This window comes from Panthera leo, chromosome A1 (genome assembly GCF_018350215.1).
Source record: "Panthera leo isolate Ple1 chromosome A1, P.leo_Ple1_pat1.1, whole genome shotgun sequence".
Taxonomy (NCBI): Eukaryota; Metazoa; Chordata; class Mammalia; order Carnivora; family Felidae; genus Panthera; species Panthera leo.
This window is the reverse complement of record NC_056679.1, coordinates 22,396,066-22,417,111: the sequence shown is the minus strand read 5'-3', so window position 1 is coordinate 22,417,111 and position 21,046 is coordinate 22,396,066. Positions and strand designations below refer to the sequence as shown.

Here is a 21,046-nt window from a genome sequence, read left to right as displayed (position 1 = left end):
TGTTTACAACAACCCCATGAAATTGATGTTATATATCCTTGTTGTGAGTTGAATTATGTCCCCCCCCCCCAAAATATATCCAAGTACTAACCCCAGGTACCTGTGAATGTGACCATATTTGGAAATAGAATCTTTGTAGATGTAATTAGTTAAGATGAGGTCCTACTGGATTAAGACGGGCCCTAAGCCAAATAACTTGTTCTTGTAAAAAGGTCATTCCTCCCTTCCTCCCTTGCTCCTTCTTTCTTCCCTCCCTCCTTCCTTCCTTCCTTCCTTCCTTCCTTTCTCTCTCTCCCTTTCTTTCTTTCTTTCTTTCTTTCTTTGTTTGTTTCTTTCTTTCTTTCCTTTCTTTCTTCAGAGCCCCATAGAGCCTTTAATTCCATCATGAATCTCCAAAAGAGGAATACTAGAGCTTGCAGTGTTTCTCTAACTGATTTAAACATAGAAGCCTTGTCTTTTACAGAACATCTCATGGAATTCATATTCTGTGGAAGATACTTTGGGAAGTGCTGAATTAAAGAAAAAAGGTTTTCGTTTTTTGAAATCATTTATGTGATTTCTGAGTTACACTTTCATGTAAGTGTCTGAAGGAGAATTGAAAAACATCCTTGCTGCTTCAGAAATATATTTACAAACCATCTCTTTGGATATGTTAATTTAACTAATATTTTGCCATACCTTTAGATCATTATATGGATTCTCAGAGTCAGTGTCTTCTAGTCAAAGGCAATTGGGAACACACCTACAGTTGAACAAGGTTGGGTTTATTGACTGGTTGTGTTAAAGGAGAATGCACATAAAGGGAAACTGGGGAATCTCAGAAAGAAGATGTTAGGAATTATAATAGGATTTATGCTTGCATCAGATAATTTGGGAGTAAGATTCAAGGAAGCAGACTTTGTAGGAACAAAAATGGTTATTAGTTCTTATAAAAGACTGAAAAACAGAAACCCATACCATCATACTCAGACAGTGAAAACATGTCCCCCCTACCCAAATCCAGCTGTTCTTTTCTAGACTTCCAGGAAACTTCTCTCCACACACACCTCCAGTCATAGGTTGTTATGTAATATTTACAGGTGCAGTAATAAGTGTTTGTTTATTCTAGCATAAATTTCTCTTTGGCTAGTTAAGAAGAAATTAAGGACTATGTTATTATCTGTGACAACTCTGCCTCATGAATTTACATTTAAACCTAGGATTTGTCAAAGATAAAGCAAAGCCAGACACTAAAATAAGGACAGATTTTATACTGTTGCAGTAGAGAAAAGACTCCAACATGAACTGAACTCAACTTAAATTTTTACAGAGATGACTGGATGTTTTTAAGGAAGAATGAAGGAATGGGGGGGGGGGGCGGCGGTAAACAGGAGCTCAGCAGAGTCAGGGAAGTAAAAAATTGCAAATAGTGGAAACTGCATCTGGATTTGCTAACTGACACTTAAATGAAGTTTAGGATTCTACCCTCCCACAGAGCCTGGGGGCCAGGAGCCCTATCTTCAGGTTGGCTGGAACAAATAGTAAATTCTTTTGACATCCTTGAGTTTTTTCAGGCTCTATAATAAGGGAAGGTTATGGTCATCCTAGAGATATGACCCTGAGCTGTTAAAAAAAAAACTGTTAGACCTTTATTCAAGTCCTTACAGACCGAGGTAGAAGCCCAGTCAGGAAGAGGGCTCAGAGGAGTCTGGCTAGAGTTTGATCAAGGAGAGAGTTTTTGTCAGCTTCCAGAGAAGAAGTTGGACCCTTTAAGATTTTTGCCAAGGTCAGAGATAAGTTATGAGTAACTCTTTCCAGTTAGATTGTTCCAACTCTGGTAGTTGTTGCTTGCACAGTATGCATGCCGGGGACTTAGTAATCTTTCCTGACAGTTCTCTCGTAAGCCTGTGCCTGCCTCTTTCAGATGTCTCTGTGTATTCTTTTTAGGGAAACATGATTCCTGGAGGGGTGGTAGTTTTAAACATCTGATGTTCTCTAACGATGATCTTGAATACATAGGGCAGTGGGTACATATGGCAGGTGGGTGTAAGCCTGATATCCACATAAGAAGTAACCTGGTGGTACTGGGAATTTAAGAATCATTTATCAAAACAGGAATGAGCCTTTTTCTTTATTTGAGAATCTGTGGTGGAAAGTCACTTGAGGCAGACAGATTCTCCTTCAGTGGAGTCAAACAGGTCCTGCACAGCAAGCTGGAAGGTTGTGAAAGAAAATAAAGTAGCAATTTCTATCCAAGTTAGACCAAATCTTTGTTCTTACTCCCAAAGTGTCAGCTTTTGCTGATAGGGTTGTAAGGAATTCAGCAGAAGTATTTTGTTGATATGGGGCCAATGTACAATTTAATAAGCCTGAAATTGGTTAATTATGCAAGGGAAATTTAAATATCAGAAGGGATATATAGAAGAAAATTTACCTCTTGAAGTGTTTTTTTTTTGTTTTTTGTTTGCTTGGTTTTTTTTATTTTTTAAGTTTATTTATTTATTTTGAGAAAGAGAAAGTGCACATCACAAGAGCTCGCATTAGCCAAGGAGAGACAGAGAGAGAGGGAGAGGGAGAGGGAGAGAGAGAGAGAGAGAGAGTGAGAGTGAGAGAGAGAGAGAATCCCAAGCAGGTTCTCCATTGTCAACACAGACACTGACGTGGGACTCCATCTCACGAACTGTGAGATCATGACCTGAGCCAACACCAAGAGTCAGAAGCCTAATGGACTGAGCCACCCAGCCACCCGTTTGCTAGTTTTTAGTTGTTAAATTTTGCCAGTAATCAGTTAAATTCAGAACAGTGGCTATGGTCTAAGAAAAAACAACCCAGAGAATTTTGTTTTCTCTTAAGTGGTAAAGACTATAATAGGTCACAGGATGAAGATAAGGGAGATTATATTAGTTAATATGGTAAAAGTACAATGATGAACAAGATGACTAGTAAAGGGAAAGAAGAGGGTGTTAAAGAATTAGAAAATTTGTTCTGTCTTGTGTGAAAGCCATCTGCTTCTGCAGTCAATATTTGTTTCACTGCTTTGGGCAGAAGTTTCCCACTTCTGTAAATCAACAACTTCTGGAGAATTTCTAAAAATCTTCAGTTTGAGGTCTTTCAAAGGAATGGACTTCCAGTAGTTGGGTGGGGGGAGTTCTGAATGTCTTTTTAGTTGGGAGACATGAGTCCAAAAATTAAAATATTGGAATGTTAATACAATGTCAGTTGTTAAAGATAGCAATAGGGTATTTTCCATCTGGGATCAAGAGAAGTTTTTCTCTGAGGTCTTTTCCAGAAGACCAAATATCTAGGTTTCTGATCAGACAGAGACTGCTTTGGAGAATACTTTGGAAATGCAGCTTTCCTATAGTCATCATGTTAGATGGCAATAGGATAGGATCAAAGATTGGAAGTAATTCCCAAATGCGCAAGGCAGCTTGTTATATACTCAGGAGGAGATACTTTGTTGGTTCTAGAGGGGACTGATCTCATTGCCTGCAATCAAGGCCAATGGAAATACTTCAACCATTAGAAGTTTGAGGATTTTAGAATTCCATTAGTTGTTACTTTCCCTGTTGTCCGTGGATAAGGAGTATCATTTCTAAGTAAAAGGTAAAGCTTGACAGTTCTTTGATGACTATGTCAGTGAAATGTGTGTCTCTTACTGAAGAGACAGGTTGGGATTCCCAAACTAAGCAATTTTTTTTTTCTACCATACAGCCAGAGCTCTCTAGCAAAGAAAAGCCTTAACACACTCTGAGAATAAACAATAACCAGAACACATTCACAGATCTTCTGGGGATGTTCAAAGGAGCCTTGGGGCTGTTGTTGTCCATGTTCTACCTTTACAGACTTGCTAGAATTGTGCTGATGGCAGGTAGGGCACGCATTAGAATGTCCTTAGCAATAGCCTTCAAATTCCCTGCCAGTGTTGGTTCAATATCATTGCCAGTTTATCTCTGCCATTGTAGATAAATCATGAAATGGGCTTGCTAAACTCTACTTTTATTATGGCTTTCTCTTTGGGTAATAGCAAGACATCTCAAGGTTCTTTGATTCATTGTCTACTTTATAGGGAGTCTTGTAGTGTCAGGAAATCTCTATTTCTAAACTATTTTGAATTCATGGATGGATCCAAAATCATATTCCATGTATAAGTATAAATATTGGTTCTTTTATCCTTTTGTCAGCAAGTCTGAGTAAAGGCAATTAATTTAGTCATCTGAATTGATTTTATTTCAAGGTAAAACTCCTATTTCAAGGGTAAATTCAAGCATAGCCTGCTTGGAAATTTTAGTTTTTCTTCCAAAGTAGGAACCAACCAACAAACAAAATTAAATCAGGGATATCCAAGGGAGAATCTAAAAGGTCCATGCAAAGTATGGATAACTCCATTACTGAGGTAACCAATCATGGGCTTTTTTTTAATAGATGAGGAAAGGAGGGTAGCTAGTTTAGTGTTAAAGCAACAGATGATGATGTTTTAAGGGAAACCAGCAAAATTATATAGGAAGTTATGTGATTGACTGAAAAGTCCCAGGTTATTTCTATCAAAAGGAGAGTCTGTATAACAGGAAAACTATTTCTTTTAAGTAATCTCTACACCTAATGTGGGGCTTGAACTCATGACCCAGAGATCAAGAGTCACATATTCTTCTGACTGAGTCAGCCAGACACCACCGACAGGGAGACTGTTAAAAGGTTAGTGGAGACCATAGAACTAAGTTGACTAAGTGGATGTAAGGCCTCTATAAGCCTGCTGGAGTTGCTATCAGTCTTAAACAAGATGGCTTAATGAGATCTAATGAAAGACTGAAATCAACAGTTGGTCTCTGATGATTCCCATGTGATTGACTCAGAAAGTCTAGTGCTTATTGAGATTTGTCATGCCAAAAAAGGAAAAAGTGTTTGTGAGCTTAGAACCCTGGAAAAAATCTTTTTATACTCAGCTATAGAAATCTTGGTATTTAAACATAAGCATGCTTCTTTTAACTTAAAAAGTATGCAATCCCTCAAAGATATTTATATTAGCATATTTTACCTAAGTGTAATTAACTTAGGGACTTCAACCTTTTTTATGGTAATTTATGAGCTTTTTTATTACTAAGTTTGGTTAATAAATACACTCTTATAATAGCTTTATATTAATCAAAATTCAAAGGATTTTTAGAAATCTAATTATTCTCATTTTTTCTTTCTTTCATAGGATGAAAGAACAAATCTTGTGTTACCCCTTGGCCATTGTAGTAAAACCCAAAGATGGTTTAGGCACAAATGGCATATTAATAGCTTTATCCTAAATTGGGGGCCTGGATTTGGGAAAGAATCAGGAATAACGGTTTGACAAGAGAAGATATAACTCAGAGTCAAGAAATAACTATAGGCAACATTATAAAAATACTCAACAATAATTATTAGAAACTTTATTTTGAAAGCAAGGAATCTTTTTAAAAATGATTTAAAATTATATCAGAAGCACTGAAATTTAACAGAATATTTTATTTACAAAAATCTTTATTAATGAGTATAAAATAACCTAATTATTTTATATTAAAAAGACTAATTCTAATATTACTTTTTTGTACATTATTCCTAAAACAGTCTATAATAAAGGATTTATTAATATGCCCTCATATGTATGCATTTAGGCATTCACAAATGTATAAATACACAAATAGTAATGAATTTAAAGTATTGAACTATAGCTTTAAAATTAAATCTATTAAATAAAACAAAGGGTGTATCAAATTAAATTTACCCTCTGAATAAACTATTTTAGTTTTCTTAATAAACAAACAGAAAATCATATCATTATCTTCTATGCATATTTGTATTTCTCTGTATTAACTATTTATATTAATTATCATCTTTAACCAAAATAAACAACCTTCTTTTTCATCAAGCATAAGAAAATTTAGAGGAGAGAAAATAAAGAATAATTCAGATATTTTTCTATCTACTAGCATTTATGTCATGCAATTTAAATAATTTTAAAGTATAATATAATTAAAAAGTATAATTCAAAGGCATTTACAAATTTTGTTCATCTACTGCCCTTGTAAACACTAAGGAAAAAATTACATGTAATGATCACTGTTTTGTATCTGTTTCTTATTTAGAAACTGTTTAGGCATCTAAAGATTATTTATTAATTATTTGTCTGAGGTCCTAAAGTTAGTTAAGGATTTATAATTATAATTATAAATTATAATCATAATTTTAGGAAATTATAATTTTAGTTAAAATATTAAATTCTTATGCTTTGTCCCAAAGTTAGAATGTCATAAAATTAAACCTTTAAAAAGGCATTCATTGTTATCGGTCATTTTAGTTAAATACAATTTTATATGTATAATTTTGAATTTTAAACAAGTTATGGAAGTAGTGGAATATTGCTTAATTCATAAACAATGCAGGAAATTCAGTTTAATCAAAAGAAATTTAATCCTGGCCTTGTACAAACCAAAATATTGTGCTGACACTAGTTTTTATATATTAAACTAATTTTTAAAGACTCTGAATCATGCTAAAAATGTTATCTTCTTTTAACTTAGAAGTAATGCCCATTCTTTTCTCACAAGTGTAATAACAAAGCTATTATGTAAATATACTTTTAGGGTCCACAAATGAAATACATCTTAATAACTTTGTCTTTTTTTACATTTCATACATTTCACCTATTTATCTGGACTATACATTCCTCAAATGTACACATAAAGAGTGAAGGACTCTTAATCAAGTAATCATTATTTCTTAAGAGAAGGAAAATGAGAAAGAGGAAATGAAAAACAAAAAGGAAGAGGAAACTCCTTTAGATGAATATGACATTAACACTAAAAAAAGACAATTATGTTCCCTCTGAGAAGAAAGGTTGTATATAGAAAAACAATTTTTGGGGGGTGCCTGGCTGTCTCAGTCGGAGGAGCATGCAACTCTTGACTTCAGGGTTGTGAGTTCAAGCCCCACATTGGGTATAGAGATTACTTAAAAATAAAATCTAAAAAAAAAAACAAACAACATATTTCAAAATATATACATGAAAAGGAGTGACATCAAAATTGGCTTACATCCTTGCCAATTTTGTCAATGACTTATTTAAAAAGAACAAAAAACAAAAAACAAAAAAACCCCACCATTTATTAGTCCCCAACAGAAGGAAGTAAAGGAAGGGGTATCACCAACATTAAATAAAAGAATCTTTCTTTTAGACAACTTCCTCTTGAAGGAAACTCTTTGTTTCTAGAGTGGCTCTCAAGTAAACGATCTTGTTTATGTCAAAACTTCCCCAAAGCGGCCATTACAATTCTGAATTGTCCCTGGTGATACTGTGCCAGTTGCACGAGTGCTTTACAGGGAGGAAAGCTGAAGGAAACCTCTTGGCCCTGGGAGATGTGCAGTTTGAAGTTGAGTGGGCCCCAGGAGACCTGCGGTGGTGTAAGGATGGTGCTTGTCTGCACTTCTGCCTCTGAAATTTGGGCAAAGGTCACCTGTCTCAAGTTAGGGCTGAATAAACAACAAAGCAGATCTCAGGGTCACAAAGATATGACAGAGGAAGTCATTCCAATTTTTGAAATGATGACCTTACACCAAGTTGATCCAAAGGACAAAATTTGTGCAAAGAATGCCAGTCCTTCTGAACACTCAGTCCCTGGGGCAGCTGGAAGATGGACTAGTGGGGTCTTTCCTTGTCTTTTCCTTAGAAACTTTTCCTCTGAGAGGCAAACAACACTCAGGACAATAGACAGACTATACAATGGGTATTAGAAGTTTAGGAAACAATTATCACAATTTACTACATTTGCAAGTCTGATTGGTAACTAGAATGTCTTGGGGTTATCACTATTTTTTTTTTTTAGCCATTCTAATAGATGTGTAGTTCTATCCCATGGTAGTTATAGTTGGCATCTCCTTAATGGCTAATGCTATTAGACAAACTTTTATGTACCTATATGTCATCTACACACCTGAAATATCTCTTCATGTCTTTTGCCTATTTTCTAATCGGATTGTTTGTTTTGTTTGGTTGGTTTGGTTTTTACTGTTGAGTTTTGAGAGTTCTTTATATATTGTAGACACTGGTCCTTTGTTGAATCTGTGTTTTGCAAATATTGTCTCTTAGTCTGTAGCTTATCTTTTCATCCTCTTAACAGAACTTTTTGCAGTGCAAAAGTTTTCCATCTTGATGAATTCCAATTTATCAATTTTTCCTTTCATGGATCATGTTTTTGATGTTATGTCCAAGAACTCTCTGTCTAGCCTTAAATCCCAAAGATCTTATCATATGCCTTTTTTCCTAAAAAAGTTATAGTTTCACATTTGACTAATTTGGTCTATGATCCATTTTTGTTAATTTTTGTATAAGGTACGAGGTTTAAGTCATGGTTCATTCTTTTGCCTATGGATGTCCACTTGCTCCAGCACTACAAAAATACCATCTTTCTTCTGTTGAATCTCTTTTGCCCTTTGTCAAAAATTAGTTAAGCATATTTGTGTAACTCTTTTTTTAGGTACTCTGTTTTGTTCCACTAATTTATGTGTCTATCCCTTCAATATCACACAGTCTTGAGCACTTCCAATTCCTTTCCCTTTCCACATAAATTTTAGAATAATCTTATCTATTTCAACAACAAAAAAAGTATTGCCTGAATTTTATTACGAATTTCATTAATCCTATAAACCAATTTGGGAAAGATTGACATCTTTATTCTGTTGAGCCTTCCAATCCATGAACATGGTGTGTGTCTCCATTTACTTCGAACTTCGATTTCTTTCATCAGCATCTTGTAGTTTTCAACATATAAATTCTGGAATGTCTTGTTAGATTTACACTTAAGTATTTCATTTTATTTTTGAATGATTGCAAATGGTACTGTATTTCTTATTCCAATGTGTTCATATGTTCATTGCTAGTATATAAAAATACAATTGATTTTTATGTGTTGTGTCCTGTGACTTGGTTGAATTTACTTGTTACTTCTATGACTTTTTGGTGTAGATTCCTTGGGATTTTCTGTGTAAACAGTCAGGTCATCTGCAAATGGGGAGTGTTTTCTTTCTTCCTTTCTGATCAGTAAGATGTTGATTTCCTTTCTTGCCTTATTTCACTGGCTAGAATTTACAGCATTATGTTAAATAAGAGTAGTAAGAGTAGACATCCTTGCATTGGTCCCAATTTTAAGGAGAAGGCATGCAGTCTTTCACCCTTAACTATGTTAGCTATGAGCGGGGTTTTTTTGTTGATAATTATCAAGTTGAGGAAGTTCCCCTGTATGCCTCTGTTTCTAAGAGTTTTGATCAAGAGTTGGTATTGGATTTTGTTCATATGCTTTTTCTGCATTCATTGATATGATCACATGATTTTTGTCATTTAGCCTCTTAACATGAATTACATTGACTGTTTTCTAAATATTGAACCAGGCTTGAATGCATGAAATAAACCATACTTGGTCATGATATATAATTCTTCTTGTAATATTGCTAAAATTTACTTGCTAATATTTTGCTAAGAGATTTTGTGTCTATATTCATAAGGAATATTGGTCTGTAGTCTTTTGTTTTATACTGTGTCTGGTTTTGATATCAAGGTAATACTAGCTTTGTAAAATAAACTGGGATATGTATCCTCCTCTTCTGTCTTCTGGAAGAGATTGCATGGAATTGGTGTTAATTCTTATTTAAATATGGTAGATTTGGGTAGAAGTCTCCAGGGATACCACCTGGACTTGGAGATTCCTTTTACAGCTTTAAATTAAGAATTTAATTTTCTCAGTAGTTAAACTTATCATTTTGTATTTGGTGAGTTGGGGTAGTTTTTTTTTTAAAGAAATTAATCCATTTCCTTTAGGTTATCAAATTTATTCTTGTAGAGGTAATCATGGTATTCCTTTATTATATTTTTGATGTATCTATCACGATGTTCCCTGTTTCACATTCTTGATAATGGTAATTTGTGTCTGCTCTATTTTTACTTTTGTCTGTCTTGCTAGAGGTTTGTCAATTGTATTGATCTTTCCAAATAACCAGTTCTTTCTTTCATCGATTCTCCTTGATTTTTGTTTTGTTTTGTTTTCAATTTCCTTGATTTCTGCTTTTACCTTTATTACTTGCCCCCTTTTTCTTGATTTGGGTTTATCTCATTTAAAAAATTTTTAGTTTCTTGAGATTGGAGCTTAGATGATTGATTTAAAACTATTTTGTAATGTATGCATTTAGTGTTTTACAGTTCTCTCTTAGCAATGTTTTTGATATACCCCACAAATTTTGATATGATACATTTTCATTTTTATTGAGTTCAATATTATCATTTGGTTTCCCTTGAGACTTCCTCTTTGACCCATGGAATATTTAGAAGAGTGTTGTTTAGTGCCCAAGCATTTGGAGATTTTCCTATTATCTTTCTGCTGTTGATATCTAGTTTGATTCCATTGTAGTTATAGAGCACACTCTGTACGGTTTCAAATTTTTTTTTAATCTGTTGAGGTTTTCTTTTTATGGCCCAGGATGTGGTTTATTTGGGTATATGTTTTGTGGGCACTTGAAAAGAATGTGTATTCTGCTTTGGTTGAATGGATTTTTTTATAAATGTCAATTGGTTCCTGTTGGTTGATGTTATATTTGAGTTTTTCTGTATTCTTGTGGATTTTTGTCTAGCTGCTCTATCACTTACTGAGAGAGGGTTTTGAAATTACCAACTATACCTATGAACTTGTCAATTTCTCCTTTCAGTTCTATCGGTTTTTGCTTCACATAGTTTGTAACTGTTGTTAGGTGTATACACATTTAGAATTGATGTGTCTTTTTGGTAGATAAACTCTTTTATCATTATATATTGTCCCTTGCATAATTTTCTCTGTTCTAAAGTTTACTTTATCTGGTCTTAAGAGCCACTCCTGATTTCCTTTCATTAATGTTTGCATGACATATATGTTTTTCACCCTTTTACTTTCAACATGTCAATACTGTGAATTTCTTATATACAGCATATAATTTACATATATATATATATATATATATATAGAGAGAGAGAGAGAGAGAGAGACAGATATAGATATATCGGTCTGTCAATCTATATTTTAATTGGTATATTTACACTATTTATATTTATTGTAATTATTTATTTTTTAGGGATAAGTGTGCCATTTTATTTTATTTTTCTATTTGTATTATCTATTTTCTTTTTCCTATCTTCTTGTTGGCTACTTGAACACTCTTAAGTATTCTGGTTTGATTTATCTCTAGTGTTTTGAGCTTATCTCTTTGTATAGCTTTTTAATGGCTGCTCTAGGTGTTACATTACACATACATCACTTACCACAGTCTATTGGCATCATCATGTTACCAACTCAAGTGAAGTGTGGAAATCTTACCTCCTTTGTATCCTTTTACCTTTCCCCATTTATAATATAGTTATAATTATCTTTAAAAATTCCCCTACATTAAAGCTCATCACACCAGACAATGTTTCAATCATCAAACATAACTTAGAATCAAAAAAGAGAAGAAAATCCTATTGTACTTACCCATATTTTTGCTTATCATGTTCTTACTTTCTGATGTTCCTAGGTTCCTTCTTTTACTGATTCCTTTATGATATGAGAACTTCTTTTAGTCATTCTTTTAGGGTAGGTCTGCTGCCAACAAATTCTCTTAGTTTTCCATCATTTGAGAATGCCTTGACTTCTCCTTTATATTTGAAGGATATTTTTGCTGGCTATAGAACTCTGAATTGTAGACTTTTCTTCCTCAACATATTGGCCAACCAGATCCAATAATACATTAAAAAAATTATTCACCATGACCAAGTGGGATTTATACCTGGGATGCAGGGCTGGTTCAGTATCCACAAAACAATCAATGTGATTCATCACATCAATAAAAGAAAGGACAAGAACCACATGATCCTCTCAATAGATGCAAAGAAAGCATTTGACAAAATACAGCATCGTTTCTCAATAAAAACCCTTAAGAAAGTGGGGATAGAAGGATCATACCTCGAGATCATAAAAGCCATATATGAAAGTCCCCATGCCAATATCATCAATAGGGAAAAACTGAGAGCCTTCCCCCTAAAGTCAGGAACAAGATAAGGATGTCCGCTCTTGCCACTGTTATTCAACATAGTAGAATGTTGGTAGACTTCTCTTTCAGCACTTGAAAATGTTGTGCCACTTCCTTTTGTCTTCCATACATTTTGTTGTAACATCTGCTGTCTGGTAGATTTGGACTGCAGTATGAACATAAGCACTGGACCAGAGGTCTCCCAAGTTTGAGGCTTCTGTTTCAACAAAGTAAATGAATGTTTATTTTGTATTCTAGAAATGTATCATGAAATATAATGGAGCATATGGTAAAAACTTTGCTGATATTTTTGACTCAAGTTTCAAAGAAAAGCTAGTATTTCTCCCTGTTTCATTAAAACCTGGAAAGATGTAAGTAGTGAGCAGGAAGTAACTTTTTGTGTCTGTTTTTTTTTTTTTTTTTTAATCCAGCGTGGAGAGAAAACTTATGCCCTTGCCTCTATACATCTCCACATCATAAATGGAACCCAATGGCATCTTCAGCAGTAATGACAACAACACGGACTGTTCAATCGAAAACTTCAAAAGGGGATTTTACCCCATCGTGTACCTGATAATATTTGTCTGGGGAACCTTGGGAAATGGATTTTCCATATATGTTTTCCTGCAGCCTTATAAGAAGTCCACGTCTGTGAATGTTTTCATGCTAAACCTGGCCATTTCAGATTTTTTGTTCACAAGTACACTGCCCTTCAGAGTTGACTATTACATCAGAGGCTCCAATTGGATATTTGGGGACCTGAGCTGCAGGATTATGTCTTATTCTATGTATGTCAACATGTACAGCAGCATTTATTTCCTGACTGTGCTGAGCATTGTGCGTTTTCTGGCAACTGTTCATCCCTTCCGGCTCCTCCATGTGGCTAGTATCAGGAGTGCCTGGATTCTGTGTGTGGTCATATGGGTCCTTATCATGGCTTCCTCAGTAGTGCTTCTGAACAATGGCTCTGAGCAGAATGGCAATACCACATTATGCTTAGAGTTGAATATGAATAAAATTGTTAAACTGAAGACGATGAACTACATTGCCTTGGTGATAGGCTTCATGCTACCATTCTGCTTGCTCAGCATCTGTTATCTGCTAATCATTCGAGTCCTGTTAAAGGTAAAGGTCCCAGAATCTGGGCTGCGGGTTTCTCACAAGAAAGCACTTATCACCATCATCATTGCCTTGATCATCTTCCTTCTGTGTTTCCTGCCTTATCACATACTGAGAACCCTCCACCTGGTCGTGTGGAAAGTGGATACATGTGAAGACAATCTTCATAAAGCTGTGGTCATCACACTGACCTTGGCAGCAACCAATAGCTGCCTCAATCCTTTGCTCTATTATTTTGCTGGGGAAAATTTTAAGGACAGACTAAGGTCTGCACTCAGAAAAGATCAACCCTGGAAGACAAAGTACAGCATTCCTGTCTGCATGTGGTTGAAAGAGGAAACACAAGTTTAAGGGGTTATTAAATGAGGCCTGTTCTTGTATACTTGTGTCCACCTTCATTCACACATAGTCCCAGTCACATGACCATGTATTTACATTATTTCCAACAAAGATCAATTCCTAACATTTAAATTGACCATGACTTCTGTTAATAAGTCCTACTTCAAACATTTTATTAGGTGTGTTTTCAGTGGTTGAGTCTAAATGAGAATGTAGCAGGCAAAATCTCTACTAGTCTTGCAACCTAAAATGTTAGACTGGGAAAAAATGCTGAGCACACTGGGTGCTTATTTTCTTCAGATTCTGTACCAGATCTCTGTTCTGCCAGCCAATCTAAATTAACTTTAAGACAACTTCAACTTCCCCAGCTTCTCCAGCTCCTCTTCCATCTTCAGTCCCCTAAGATATAGCCAGGTTCCAGAGCTAAAGGAGATTCCAGAGCAGATAAGAAAAGTATCCTAAGGAATCAGTGAAAAGACTTTGGGAAGAAGGCTGCCCTTTAACAAGGCAGTCAGGGTCCCAAAAAAGAACGGTGAGAGAAAAAGGGAGAGAAGGACTAGGGCAAGAAAGAGCTGGTTAGAAGTAGGGAGAAAGACAAATTTTATTTTGCACTGGGAGAGAGGCTCTAGCACACTGAAGGCAAGAAGGTTCTCTTTGTCTCTCTCGCCAGGGGGCTAGAAAGGATAAGAAGACTAGGAGGAGGAACTGGGGCATTACCCTAGGGGGTGGAGGGATTATGTGTGAAATAGCAGAATAGAGGGGATCAATATTACTCTTAGGATTTGGGTTTGGACTGCACTGCAGTTCTCAGTCCTGCTCATTAATCCATTTGGATGGGAGCCAGAATGGAGGAGGTTGCTTTAAGGGTTTGGTTGGGCACTGAAAGAGAGAGTGGGGTAGAGGGTAAGTTGTAAAGGTGGCTGTACCCCTGAAATTCTATTAATATCTTGGCAGAACATGCGTAGGGTGGCTTTCCTTTTGAGGGAGTATAGAAAAGAACTGGATAGTGGGAAGGGATCCTTTCTGTCCACTGAAAAAAGCTAGGGAGACTACCAACTACTACCTCCCTGAACATTGTACCACCAACAATTGAATGCCCTCTCCACGCTGGGCAGACTTGTGCCAGGCACTTGACATTCAGGAACCCCGTTTAACCCTCACACTAAAGCCATTCACTCTATGAATGAAGAAATGGAAGCTCAGAGAAATTAAGAAACTTGTTCAAGTTCACACAGCTTGTAAGAGTTTAAAAAATCTCCATGCAGAAGGGTTGGCCAGGTGCTTACTTTACCACTCTTCCTACAAATCTTCAGGCAAATTGGTTGAAAATCTGAATAAGAGTTCCCTCCCCCAACCAGGCACCTACCCCTCCTCACTGTCATGAGATTTCCTCTTTAGAGTTGTTGATCCCAGGCAGAGTAGAGTGTGGGAGAGAGGTAGTGCTCTAAAGTCAGGGAAGAAGTGAATGTTTTCATTGTAAACAAGAGTCCCAGAACCCTTCCCTTACTCCTCTGTCTGGATGCTGACAGAATATCCTGTCAAAACAATAGACGAGAATTCACCTATGGGGAAATGCAAGAAAAAGACTAACAGATACAGACTGTTGAGAATTCCCCAACATAAAAGCCAGCATCTGCCTTATTACCTACTGACAGGGAGGCCCACACTGCAACTAATCTATTTAGAGAGCATCTAGTCAACCTGTTAGAGCCTCATTATTAATTATGAATAGTCAATGACCACTACACATGGGCAGGGGGGAAAGGTCCAAACATAAAAAATACCAACAAACAAATCAGGATAGAGACATTTTCAATATGAAAGGTCTCAACACTTTTATTACCCATGTACTTTTTATCAGAAACCTACTGTGAGGATGTGCTCCTCCAAAATAAGTGATTAAGCCAAGATAGAGGAAAACATGACATCTAGGACACAAGGAATCCAGTACAGGGGAAAGGTGAACAACACAGGATGTTGGTGGTAGCAGAAAAACAAGAAACTAACTGATTTGAACAATCAATTTGGAGAGATTTATATTTTTCTTGAAGAAGTTGGGATGAACTAGTGAAAGTACATAGAAAAGTAAGCAAGGGAAAAGACACTGTGATCATTGAATGCTAGCAAAAAGAAACTGTTGTTTAAGAAAGGAAATATAATCATAGTACACTACATGGCTCAGCTGTGACTAAAGTTTACACAATATAATGTAAATAACAAAATGCTGTGATATAACTTTTTTTGGGAAATGAGAGGAGAGGATATGTATGTGGGGGAGGGGTATAAGAAATCTAGGTCCCCATCTTCAATCACAGAAAATGCACAATAACTAAAGCTAAAGAATGATAAAAGCTGTATAAAAATGTTATTTAGCAATAGGGGCTACAGCCCAGAAGAAACAATGAAAAGAACGGACAAGGTTGGCCTCTGGGGAGTTTAGAGTGGGAAAAAGGGTGGCGATTTCTCTTTCCCTTTTAAGAACTAATCATCTAACTTGTAAATATGTATTGCTGAAATAAAAATTAAGTTAAAATTAAATTTAAAAACTTAAATTAATTCTTCGGGTTTTGTTGGTTTGTTGGTTTGTTTGTTTAAAAAAAAAAAAAAGACAGGGGCACCTGGGTAATTCAGTCAGTTGAGCGATGACTTTGGCTCAGGTCATGATCTCAAGATTCATGGGTTCGAGCCCCACATCTGGCTCTGTGCTGACAGCATGGAGCCTCCTTGGAATTCTCTCTCTCCCCCTCTGTCTTTGCCCCTTCCCTGCTTGAGCTCTCTCTCTCTCTCAAAAATAAACATTAAAAAAATTGAAAAATATATATTAAAAAAGAAACAAGACAGAAAAGAAAGGCCACCAGAAATGGGCACTAAATGAACACTGACAGATGAAAGGAAAGCAGGTGGGGTGCCTGGATGGTTCAGTTGGTTAAGTGTCCATCTCTTGATCTTGGCTCAGGTCATGATCTCACATTTGGTGAGTTTGAGTCCCATGTCTGGCTCTGCACTGTCAGCAAGGAGTCTGCTTGGGATTCTGTCTGTCTGTCTCTCTCTGCCCCTACCCCGCTTGCACTCTCTCTTTCTCTCTCTAAATAAATGCATAAATAAACTTTATTTAAAAAAGAAGGAAAGAAAGGAAAGCAGGAAATGGTTAGACTTGGATTTGGGCCCCTGAGGGAGGCCTGCCCAGCCCTGCCACGGGAGGGGAGACCCCTCTTGGGATGAATGGAGTCACTTCCTGGGGTCAGAGGTACATCAGGATATTTTTTAGTCACATGTAACAGAAAACCCAACTCCAAGTGAGTTAAACAGTCACTGTCTCATATAACTGTAATATCCAAAGAAAAGTTAAACTTCAGACCTATTCACCTGGGGCTTCTGTGAGCCTTATTCTCCAGTTATCGGCTTGGTCCCATGGCTGAATCCCCTCATGGGAATAAGCTGATTGCAAACAGCCTGAGGCTACGTTTCCTTACTTATTATTTCCAGGAGAAGAAACAGAGTATCTCCTGCTCAAAGCATTTAATAAAGTTATAGGGCTTCCCTTTGATCAGACCTACTCAGATTACACACTAGCTCTAGTTTACTAGACCAAAGAAGGGATTGCTCTGATGGAAAGAGGATGATCAGAGTCTACACCTGCAGTAGGGTTAAACCCACTGAAACCTCAGCTGGGAGAAAACTGAAATGGAATTTGCAGAGGCCACATATTCTGCATTGCAAGTGAAGTGGAAAAGAACTGCCAGCCAGACAGCCAACCAAGCTCAGCGTGGCCAGCACCTAGGCAGCAGCCCCAGCAGCTGAGGAGGTGAGGGAATGATGTGCTGGTGGAAGAAGGATGAAAGCTAAAATAGGACTTTATGTTGTAAAGTCACAGGGATTTTTGAAGGGTGATTAGAAATCTCAACAACTCTCCAAGGTTAAGCTAGCCCAGATAAAGCTGTGATAACTGAGAGCACCCAAGGTCCTTGGGATGAACGGTCATGGAGGGGTTGTGAGTTCTTTGTGTCTTTAAATCTCTGGTGAGTGTGCATGTGTGTGCATGAGAGAGAGAGAGACAGAGACAGAGACAGAGACAGAGACAGAGAGCATGCTTAATGACTTTTTCTTCTTCCAAGACTTTTCCTTTCTCTAGTCAGGATGAAACATCTCATCTGGTAAAGAATGTTGTCCTCCAGGAAGAAAACAAAATGGAAGTCTTTATTTACCAAAGCTAAAGCCAAGAAGGTCCTGAGGTTTTAGATATAGTTCTTTTTTTGTTTGAGAGATTAGATATCCCCTCAAGCAAGTGCATAAATTGTTCAACTGGGAGAAAGGATTTTTGTTGTGTCAACTTTAGTGGACACCATGCTATTTCAGTAAAGACCTAAGAACAAATGCCATTATATTTCATAACTATTTTAAATGACCAATTCTATGTTTTAAATTTAATTAGGATGACTTACAATTTATTCTGAAGCAGAGATTATATCAAACTGGCCAAAAACAGGTGGGGGGGGGGCTTTCTATAGAGAATTCATTGTTATTCCTGGAAAAGAGCCTGAAAATAGAGGCCCTGTCCAGGGAGAATGGGGGTGAGGTGGGGAGGGGGTAATTCAGGGAATATGGTGATACAGATCCTTCCTCTGAAACATTTTGTCTCCAAGTACATAGAGGCAGCTATTTAGTGCTAATAAAAGCCACAAGGAGAATTATAATGAAATAGAACTTGTTCTAAAAAAATTAGTGTGTATTTTAAAGCTCTAGTAAATAAAGAGTATGGCACTGACATAAGAATCCAGAGTTCAAAGATACACAGCTTAGAATGGAGACTAGTTTACATGGAAGTTGGAAATGTCTTAGCAGGGTTAGCTGTATGATGTTCTGAGGAAGCTATTTTTTTAAGGTTATTTAATTTTGAAAGAGAGTGAGAGCATGAGTGGAGAAGGGGAGGGGCAGAGAGAGAGAGAGAGAAAGAGAGAGAGAGAGAGATTGAGGATCCCAAGCAGATAGTGCAGAATCTGACACGGGGCTTGAACCCACAAATGATGAGATCATGACCTGAGCAAAAATCAAGAGTTGGATGCATAACCAATTGAGTCACCCAGGCACCCCCTGAGGAGGCTAAATTATAAGCCCAGGGATCCCTGGCCCCTCCCTGCTCCCCTGCTCTTGTCCCCAAAGATTCCAGCATTCCAAGTGCAGAGTGGACATAGCAGGGCCCGTGTGACATAAATGGAAGCTACAGCCTGGGTCAGTGGACCAGAAGGGCCTCCCTGATGTGTTGGCTCATGTAGAACATCAGGACCTTTGCATAACCCTCAAGTTAGGGAAAAACAAACTCTTGTATAACTCTCAAAATGGATAACCCTTATAATGGCCAAGACTGAATTTCCTATTAGCCTTGTGCGATGGATGCTTAGAGTCTGATGTAAATTAATTTTCTTAAAACTAAGCATGACACTTTCTTTATTCACAAGACTTTCATACAAATAAAAATGTCTGAATTAAAGAGTAAAACTGTTGCCTCTGTTCTTACTCCCTAATCAGCCTAAGAAATAGAATCTTATTAGTACCACCACACATATTTATGTACCCCTGATGTTGAAGGTAACCATTATTCTGAATTTTGTGTTAGTAACTCTTTTTACCATATAAATATATCTCCAAGCAAAATATTATAGTCGACTCTTGAACAACACAGGTTTGAATCCCGTGGGTCCACTTATATGCAGATTTTTTTCTATCTACAGTATAGTACCGTAAATGTATTTTCTCTTCCTTACAATTTTCTTAATAAGATTTTCTTTTTTCTGCCTTACTTTATTGTGAGAATATAGTATGTAATACATGTAACATACAAAATATGTATTAATCAACTGTTTAATTTTATCAGTAAGACTTCTGGTCAACAGTAGGCTATTAGTAAAGTTCTGAGGGAGTCAAAAATTATACATAGATTTTCAGCAGTGTAAGAGGTTAGCACCCCCAATACTCAACACTGTTTAAGGGTCAACTGTATTTAGTTTTGCATGTTTTTGTACTTTTTATAAATGGAATAATCTAGTAACTATTTTTTTTTTCCATTTAGCTTTATCTTTTTGAACTTCAGTCATGATACTGCTGCTCATATGAATGTAACATTTAATTATCCATACTTCTGTTAATGAAGAGTTAGATTAATGTCAGATTTTGGCTATTTGGAACAACACTTCTACAGATATTCTCATAATGTGCCTTTCAGTACACACATGTCAAAGCTTGTCTGATAATATACTTAGGAATGTGTTCATGATCAACCATTCTACGTAATACCCAACTCTCTTCCAAATTGGCTTTACTAGTTCAACCCCCTGACAGCAGTGTATGAGAACCTCCATACATCTACCTCCTTGGAAGCATTTGAGATAGTGAGACTTTTAACCTGTTGAAACCTGGTGAGTTTCAAGTGACTTCCACTGTGGTGTTCATATTTCACTGTGGTTTTCATATATTATTTACCCTTAAGGAGTTAACAAGCAATAAGCCCTCACAAACGGAAACTTAAAGATTTTACTTTTGGCAAAAGAAAAATGATAACAGATGGACACTCTGAAATGCAAGAAGGAATAGTAAAGATGTAGATAAATATATGGGTAAATCAGGAGTTCTTGGCTGATAGCTAGGTTGACTATCCTCTGCTTTTTGTTGTTTCTAATGAGAAGTCAGCTGTCCAATTCCTTTAATAACAGTTAGCAGGGGCACCAGGGTGGCTCAGTCATTTAAGTGTCTGACTCTTGGATTTGGCTCAGGTCATGATCTCACAGTTCGTGAGTTTGAGCCCCGAATCAGGCTCTGCACTAATAGGACAGAGCCTGCTTGAGATTCTCTCTCTCCCTCTCTCTCTCTCTGCCCCTCTCCCACTTGTACTATCAAAATAAATAAACTTAAAAAAAATTTATTAATGCTAGATACTCTTCTAGGAAATATGTGTGCATTTTTTCATGAAATACAAGAAACTGAAAATGTTATTAATCATATTTTACAGATGAAAAAGTTAAGTCACAGAGAGGTAAAGTCACTTGCCAAAATGTACTTACAAATGATAGAACCACCAGTCAATGTGTTTTCAGAGCTCATGCTCTTAGCTACTACACTTGCCACTTATACCTTATTTTCTTGTGTACTATACACTAAACTGGAGTGTGATACTGCTTCATAAGTGAGTTGACTTTTTCCTGGTTGGTCTTGAGATCTCCTATCTTTTGTATTCTGAAATATTACTATGATTTATATCATCTTTGCTGCCTCTCATCCATGGTGATTTGGTATGTTTTGTGATTTTTGACTCCGGGCCCCTGTTCTTTGGAACTTTATCAGTGGGAATATTTTGAAGCTTATGTTGGCTCTCCTCCAGAGAGGTTTTATGTTTATTTCTGCCAGGTTCTTGGATGAATTCCAACCCTGGGACTACATTAAATTAAATTTACTACTTGATTTTTTTTTTTATGCCACATAACACGAAGACATAAGTCAGAAACTGATGGATGTTACAAACAAGGAACAGACAGATGAACCACCAACAGAACACAGAGTATAAAGA

The 21,046-nt window shown here is 36.5% G+C and overlaps 1 protein-coding gene across 11 annotated transcripts in view; it reads left to right on the top strand.

Annotated features, from left to right (window-relative positions):
- The window catches only part of CYSLTR2 (cysteinyl leukotriene receptor 2), an 85,100-nt gene extending 69,117 nt beyond the window's left edge, over nt 1-15,983 (top strand). For 7 of the 11 annotated variants that reach the window (XM_042914916.1, XM_042915004.1, XM_042914745.1 and 4 more), the window contains 2 exons: nt 464-576; nt 12,462-15,983. In XM_042914916.1, the coding sequence (XP_042770850.1) occupies nt 12,511-13,500 (990 nt within the window). In that variant the 5' untranslated portion in view covers nt 464-576; nt 12,462-12,510 and the 3' untranslated portion in view covers nt 13,501-15,983. Of the gene's footprint in view, nt 1-463; nt 577-4,351; nt 4,675-12,461 lie in introns of those variants that run through there. The other 4 variants (XM_042914828.1, XM_042915495.1, XM_042915414.1 and 1 more) reach the window with 2 other exon arrangements.
- The last annotated feature ends 5,063 nt before the right edge of the window (nt 15,984-21,046 follow it).